Source organism: Mesitornis unicolor, unplaced genomic scaffold, assembly GCF_000695765.1.
Source record: "Mesitornis unicolor isolate BGI_N332 unplaced genomic scaffold, ASM69576v1 scaffold7426, whole genome shotgun sequence".
NCBI classification, from domain to species: domain Eukaryota; kingdom Metazoa; phylum Chordata; class Aves; order Mesitornithiformes; family Mesitornithidae; genus Mesitornis; species Mesitornis unicolor.
This window is the reverse complement of record NW_010190185.1, coordinates 35-7,660: the sequence shown is the minus strand read 5'-3', so window position 1 is coordinate 7,660 and position 7,626 is coordinate 35. Positions and strand designations below refer to the sequence as shown.

General features: G+C 33.5%; 1 protein-coding gene across 1 annotated transcript; it reads right to left on the bottom strand.

Annotated features, from left to right (window-relative positions):
• Positions 1 to 266: 266 nt before the first annotated feature.
• On the bottom strand, positions 267 to 6,012 carry LOC104542105 (FCH domain only protein 2-like; the record flags this gene model as incomplete). Its single annotated transcript, XM_010186318.1, has 4 exons — positions 267 to 371; positions 4,185 to 4,337; positions 4,426 to 4,567; positions 5,869 to 6,012. Coding segments are annotated over 4 exons (544 nt in total), but the record flags the coding sequence as incomplete, so codon positions are not given.
• Between the last annotated feature and the right edge of the window lie 1,614 nt (positions 6,013 to 7,626).

The window sequence follows — 7,626 nt, the reverse complement described above, 5'->3', positions numbered from 1 at the left end:
GTTTTCTTCCCAAAAAATTCTTCAAAAAGTCTTTCTAGAGTGCTAGTGTTCAACTGTGTCATTCAAGGACAGTGTCATCACAACTTACATGGTCAGTGCTTACTGTTCAACCATGTTACTTGAGATGTTACCATTCACATCAATTTCCAAAAGAGATCATTGTATCTTGAACCAATTTTTCAAAAGCTTTTATTTCATCTGTCTTCAGAGATGAAAGAGCACATATTAACCTATTTTAAAAATAACTCATTTAATATAACACTTACCTGTGCGGTTTCTGTCATTTTCTGTTCAAAATCATTTTTAAATGTAGCATATTTCTCCACATACAGTTTATAGGTATCTGTAGCTTTTTTTGATTTAACTGCTGCCTGTAGGTCAGTACAAAAAAGTGTCAAATGTCACACATACAATCTGATCCAAGGTTTTTAATGTCACTATTAAAAGAAAGCCTAGGATAATCTAAAATATATTCAGGGACAGATCAAAACAATGAAGCAACATAACAAAATTTCATCACCAAGTAACTCTGATTCAAGCCACCAGATATTTCTTTTTAAATGTATACATAAACCACACAAAAAAGGCAACAAAGCAACTACCTCATTTATATCCTTTCCCCTTGCCAGCAATTACTAATTTCTAATATACTTATTTTGAAATCAAATTTGTATTGCTGAAATTAATTGATTAGCTCTTGTCAAATATTTAGATTTGCAACAGAAAAAAAGAAAGCAGGGGTGGAATACAAAGCAAATGATTATTTGTGCAACTGTGAAAGAGTCAATGGTAAAAAAATAAACCAAGAAGGTAGAGTTCTTTGTTAGAAATGAAGGAAGACATTCTAAAGTACAGGCATTATATCAATGTAAACTTGAAGATTAAGCAATATTTGAAAGTGAAGTTAATGCAGAACGTACTGATAGCCCAATTTATGCAGCTCAGTACTGTTTATAATAGTCCTTCTGGACTTTATAATTTTTTTTTAATTATTTGTTGCTAATAAACCAAAATAATCTTTCTAGGAGTATAACATTCTTAAAAGACAAAACAAAATACAGGAGAATCCCAATATTACATGGAGAACAAACCTGAATGAAGTTATTGTCTGCGGAAGAGAAAAAGCTATTTTCAAAGTTTACAGTATGCCACATGAGATGGAGTTTTTCAAACCTTTGAAATTCTTGCTATTTCCAAGTTAAAAACCAATGAAATAAAAATTGTCTTCAATACCAGCTTTTTTCATAGCTTCTTTGTTCAACATGCCTACTTTACGTCATTGAAAAAAGAAGCTATTTCTCACTTGCAACGACTTATAAAGCTGTTCACTATCTATAACTTTCAAATTAATTAATACAAATGTGTCCTATGGAAAGAAGGAGTTATATCCTGCAATTTCCAAGAGAAAAATAATTGAAAACCATGAGCAACATTAATCATGAGTATAGCATAAGCACTTCTTCACCTGGGGAACCATCAACCAGGACTCAAAGGAAGAGGAACTAAAGCTACAGTTCCATTTTTCCAGTTACAAAGAAAGCTTAAGCAGACCTTAGTCATGTAGTCTTCTAAACCCAGTGTAACAGAGCCTGAAAACACTTTACTGTATGGAGAATATGGATCCTTCAGGCATTAAAAGCAGAGCAGGACAGGTTGTATTACACCTATCAGTTACTTGTCCTGAATTTTACTTCATGATTCTCACTCTTGCACATTCACACAGTGGAATTACCAAGTACGAAAGAGTCCTATCTTGTTTCCTAAATGCCATTTACTATGCTTAAAGTACAAGGTATTCTATGAACATTTGATTTTTAAAATCATTATTTAGAATTATTATTATCATACACTGTATCAAATTATAAATTTAGAAATTATATATTACATTATTACTTTACAATAAGATTATTCCAAACTTAACTATTGAAAAGGAAGGAAATGCCAAGTTAAAAGACTTCAAAAATAAGATTTTTCGTAAAGCATTTTGTAATGGAACCCCATATGCATGGGATTTTGACAAAACCAAAACACTCTCTGTCTCTCATAATCATGTTTAACAATGAGCGGAATTTTAGTGTTATATACTGAAGAGCATCTACAAAAACCAACTACTCAGCAGGACAGGTAAAATGACAAAACATGTGAACATTGTATAATTAACTAGTAATCTCTTCTAAACCCAGGATGTGTCTATTTTCAGGTGCAGCAATTGCTAGAACTCTTATTTAGCAGATTTGCAGTAAGTGAAAAAATTAAGGATCAGCCAAGAATTTTTTGTCAAGTCACTATAAATAGAGAAGTTCACATGTCAGAGAACAACAGGAAATTATTACAAAAGTTAAGACTAACTTTCAGATGCAATGAAAATTGCAAGGTCTCAGATATCTCCTCAGATTCTTCAATAAAGTATTTCTCCAAATATCTGGCTTTGTGATAAACTCTTAGCATATTGGTGCTGATCCCCTATTTTCTGATAAAGTAGTTATTCTATGATTTTGATAGAAAGCATTTTTGATATTGTGCTTAAAAGTAGTAAACTTATTCTCTGCCAAAGGCAAAATATATAAATATAATCTTTGTCACCATGTTTCTGATACTACAAACATTAACTTGGACACAGACATGATCGAAGAGATGTGTTACGGTTACCTGCTCCCACTGAAAGCATTTTTTAGGTACTTGCTGAGCATTCAACTATGGCCTAATTGTTCAAACAGAAGTATATAAGGAAGATGCATAAAACAGTAAAAATGGCCTTAATCCTATAGTGAGTGCTCCTCCTTATCCCTGCTGATGTAGACATATTCATACTGAACATTTTTTTGTTTCCAACTGAACAAGGACAATGCTACATCTTAAAAACAAGTCTTCCATCAAGTCAACTTTTCCTACTGAAAAGTTCCTATTTACAAGAATTCAGAAAAATTATACCTTGAATAGACCTGCAGGAAAACACCTGCCAACCCACACATTTCTGATTCTTGTCTAAAATCCAACACTCAGTGCATTTGAGACAGAAGCTAGGAAAAAAAGCACTAGATTTATATCAAAGATAAAACATGGTCAACAGGATCACTCTTGTCATCAGTGAAAAGACAATAACCAACTATCTGTTCCATCAAGATATCAGTACAAAAGGTACTTTGACCACTCTAACAAGAAGAGAATCCAACATAGATCAGGTAACTGAAATAGAAATAGGCAGAGGTATCAAGACTTAAAAAGAGAAGACACAGTTAGCAACAGGGAAACATGATCTTTTTCTTCTACTAAGTTTCCTGAAAACAGGAAAAAACTAGTGATGTCAGCAGGTAAGGGAAGTGATTCTTCCCCTTTACTCAGCATTGGTGAGACCACACCTGGAGTACTGTGCCCTCTTCTGGGTTGTACATTGCCAGAAAGACAAGGAAATGCTGGAGAGAGTCCAGTAAAGGGCAAGAAAGATGAAGAAGGGTCTCCCATGAGAAAAGGCTGAGTCTCTATCCTTGGAGATACTAAAAAGCCATCTGGACACGGACTTGGGCAACTGGCTATAGATGGCACTGCTTGAGCAGCAAGGTTGGACAAGATGACCTCCAGAGGTCCCTTCCAACCTCAGTTATTTTGTGATTCTGTGAATGGATCAAACTTCCCCAAGACCCAAGGACAGTACTAAATACAACATCAAGATACTCACCTGGGTTTTTGGTCCATGAAACGGGAGGTTTTTAAATTAGTACTGGAAGTAATGTTAACTTGTTTTATTTCTCAATGGAACAAACTTCCAATACTGGTGTAATTAGTTACCTTGTCTCATTGAAGGGACAACACAAAACCTCCTGTTCCTTAATTCAGTAACAAGGCTATTGAGTGTTTGCATATGTACAAAGAAAATTTATCCAAAAACATAACAGATGTTGAAACAATTACACACAATTTCTGCAAAAGCCACTAAACAAAATCATCATATGATGCAGGTGTTTACAAACTAAAGAATTAGAACTGCAATGCAGTTATAACAGGTAAGGAAGTATGCGTAAACAAAACATAACTAGGTATTCAAAATATTATGCACATTATGAAATAGCCACAACTACTATTTTTAACTAGTTTTAGCGCTTTCTGAGCATTTGACTTACTAATACAAGGTAAATGTGTTACTGATTGACAACACAATAAATTAAAGAAAGATGTTACAGAACTACCTTATCAATTTCTCTCTGTGTTGCTCCTTCCTTTTTCAAACGTTCTTGTTCAACACACTTTGCATTGTAGTTTTCCTTTGATTTCTGTAAGGCTTGAGTGATACTTTGAATATTTTGTACTGCTTCTAATGTTCCTGAAACATCTTCTTTAGTCTGCCAAATATGACATTGTTGTCAAAACCGAATCACTTTAATTTTAATGTTAACAAGTCATTTGAGACACATAAGAAAAGATAATAACCTTTTTATAAGCCTTGATTTGTTCTTCTCCATATTTTTGAACTTCTTTTATTAGCTCTTGTAATCGTCGCACAAGATCCAAGTGACAGCTTGCTAGTTTTTCTGTTGAGGTTTTGAAAATATCCCAAACTGGTGCAAATGTCCTAGATTGAGGAAAATAATATGTAATGTTCATCTGGGTTTTTTCTTTTTAGTTGTCTATGATTTTGTATTTAATAGTGCAAAAGTACAATTTATAAAGTTTAAGGAAGTTCAGTTATGTTCCTAAAACTGAAATAAGCGAAAACCCCAACAACTGCCATAAATTCTTATTAAATATGTTTCAGATGTACTTGGAATCCTATCTACTAATTTTATGTTTTACCTATACTGACTCTAATGAGTAAAACACAGCAAAGTTCACTTAATCTCCTTTATCATCAGTGCACAATGACAAGTGATACTCCTAAAGATGATGCAAAAGCAGCTCAAAATTATTTAACATGTAGAAGTATTTTTATGCATATACTTGAATAGTGCAGACAAATCAGAAACTACTTGGTTAGTTAAGTTACCTGCCACAAGACGCAGGAAAAAAATCACTGACAAAGATGGTCTGCCACTAAAAGGGATTTACTGATTAACAGAGACTGTTAATCCAGCAAAGGAATGTGGGGACAGGTCATTCCTAAGATTCAGATTGCTACACTGAATGGACTTCTCCAGCTATCTAAAGACACAATCCCATCTCAGTTTGCTGGTTAATGCTGCTGAAAAATCAATACTATACATATACTAACATACAGATTCAGAACTTTTGAAGAGCAGCAACAACCAATATCAAATCATCCACTGACAAAAGCTCCCCAGATTTCTAGCTGTGATTACTACACATTAAAAAATCTAGACTCATCTAAGAGGTCTGAGTTGTTGACATAATTACTCAAGTGAAAAAATATCCATTACTCATTCCAGTTTCTAAAAAAACACCTCATATATAAACCTTTAATTAAATTATGGGGAAAAAAGCTATTGAAAAGTCTCATTCTTAACACCTTTGAGGACAGAGATAACACTCCAGAAAGCAGAAATAAGAGAAATAGATATATTTACTGCCACATTTTCAGACCATAAGTTTTCCCTTCAAAATAATTACCAAAATAAGTCCTTGGGAACACAGAATAGAGTCACATTCTTTATCATGTCTTAAATACAGAGGACAGACAGTTCTCTGTGTTCTCATTTTGTTTTGTTTTGTTTTTTAAACTGTAAATAATGAACTGTATTGTCTTCTGGTTTTGCCATAGCTGCATGATAATTTGCATGGTTGCTGAAGAACTAGTAATCATTTTTAAAGGTGGCAAAGTTATGATGCCTTGAATATCATCAAAAAAATATTCACGATCAAACTTGATTCTTAACATATATGCATTTAATTATTTTTCTCTTATGTACAGTTACTTACCCAAATTGTGTGTAATTGCTCGCTGATTTGGCTAGTTTTGTCATTGATCTTGAATATGCCTCCTCTATTGTAGCCCTATCAAAGAAAGCCATGAAAAGTATAAGTGACATTTTGAAGATATTTGAAGACAGATGAATATGAATTCTGAAAGCGCAAAACAGAGGACTTTTTATGTTAGCTGAAAACAACTCCATTTTAATGACCCTCTCAAAGCCTATTAAAAAATCTCAGAAGTATATTTAAAAAATAATCTAAGAACCTTTTGACAGAACATTACAAGGAACATAAAAAAGTAAAGCCTAGGGACTCAAGACTTGAAGAAGATAATTCCTTCCTTCATATACAATCTTCTATTTCCCTCTGCCTTTAACATTCTTCAGTAATAGGCAGAACAAAGTGACATAACAATCACCTGCTTAGCACTGTCTAAACACCAGAGATTTACAGAACAACAAAATCAAATATATTTGTGAAGAAAACACCAAAATAAACTGAATGCTTAGTGAGCAATCACATTAAATAAAGTGGGGTCTTGTCTTTCTGTAGGAGGTTTCTGGGGTTTTGTTTAGTTGGGTTTTTTTAAAGATCCTTGCATAGTGATATTTGAGTTTGGGAAGCAGTAAAATAACATCCAGAAGTATTGTGCTCTACTGTTTACACTCATTTTTGAAGAAGGTTGCCTCAATACATTCTGATTTATTTTGGATAACCTCTTCCCTACATAAAGTTTCATTATCATTTCCTGCACTCAAACCCACAATTACAATTGTTTTTCAGAGACTCAAAATCCAAGGGTCAGCATAGATTTCCTCCTTCAAGCCTGCTATTCCCAGGGAATAGCAGTCACACACAGTGTATCACAACAGTGATCCTCTGCAAGTCCTTCCTCGTCTATCTTCCTCATCCTCCTATTACTAAGGTGAAAACACACTATTTTAGTTTTCCACCCTAAATCAACATTCAATGTGTAGTGTCAACTTAGATTTAGAAGTATTCTGGATTTGAGTAAATACTGCAATTGCCTTTTCTTGAAAAGACAAAAGTTTGAAGCAATTTATTTCCTGCTGTGTAATAACTTTATTCAAGGGCAAAAGAGAGAAAAAAGGGAGATAAATTCTCAAATTATACTATGACTATAATTGCTTATTGCTGACACAGAGGTTTTTATTTCTCCTTCACAGGAACACATTCCAAGTAAAAAGAATTCAATAATTAAAATAAGAAACAAAGTAGCAGTAGTCACCTAAAACAGAGGGGCATGTATTTAAACGTACTGAACTTGCAAAATAACTATCCAGTCAGTTGGACAATCAATTTGGAGAAGTTCTAAACTGGAAAATGCTGTAACTCAATTACATTTTAAATCTCACCTACTAACAACTGCAAATTTATTCATTATAAAAGAAGTCAAATAACTACTTCCACATAAGTATTTTTGATGAGACAAAATTGTTTCCGAGGTTTGGAATTCTTGCTCACTACACAGGAACAAGCATGTATGCAGAGACACCCAGAGAGACGCTGATGTTTTATCAGCTACCATGATGAAGAATCTATTTTGATTAATTATCATTAGATTCTATTAAAGTTTTCTAGATTTGATAGCTCAGTGCCTTTTTTTTCTTCTTGCTGTTTTTTTGTGTGTTTCCTTGTTTTGTTTTGTTTTTTGTTAAACACAAGATTTCTGACCAAAATCCACACCTCTTTTCTTTGGAGCAATTTACAGCACACTTCACAGAATCTTAGGAGTTGGAAGTG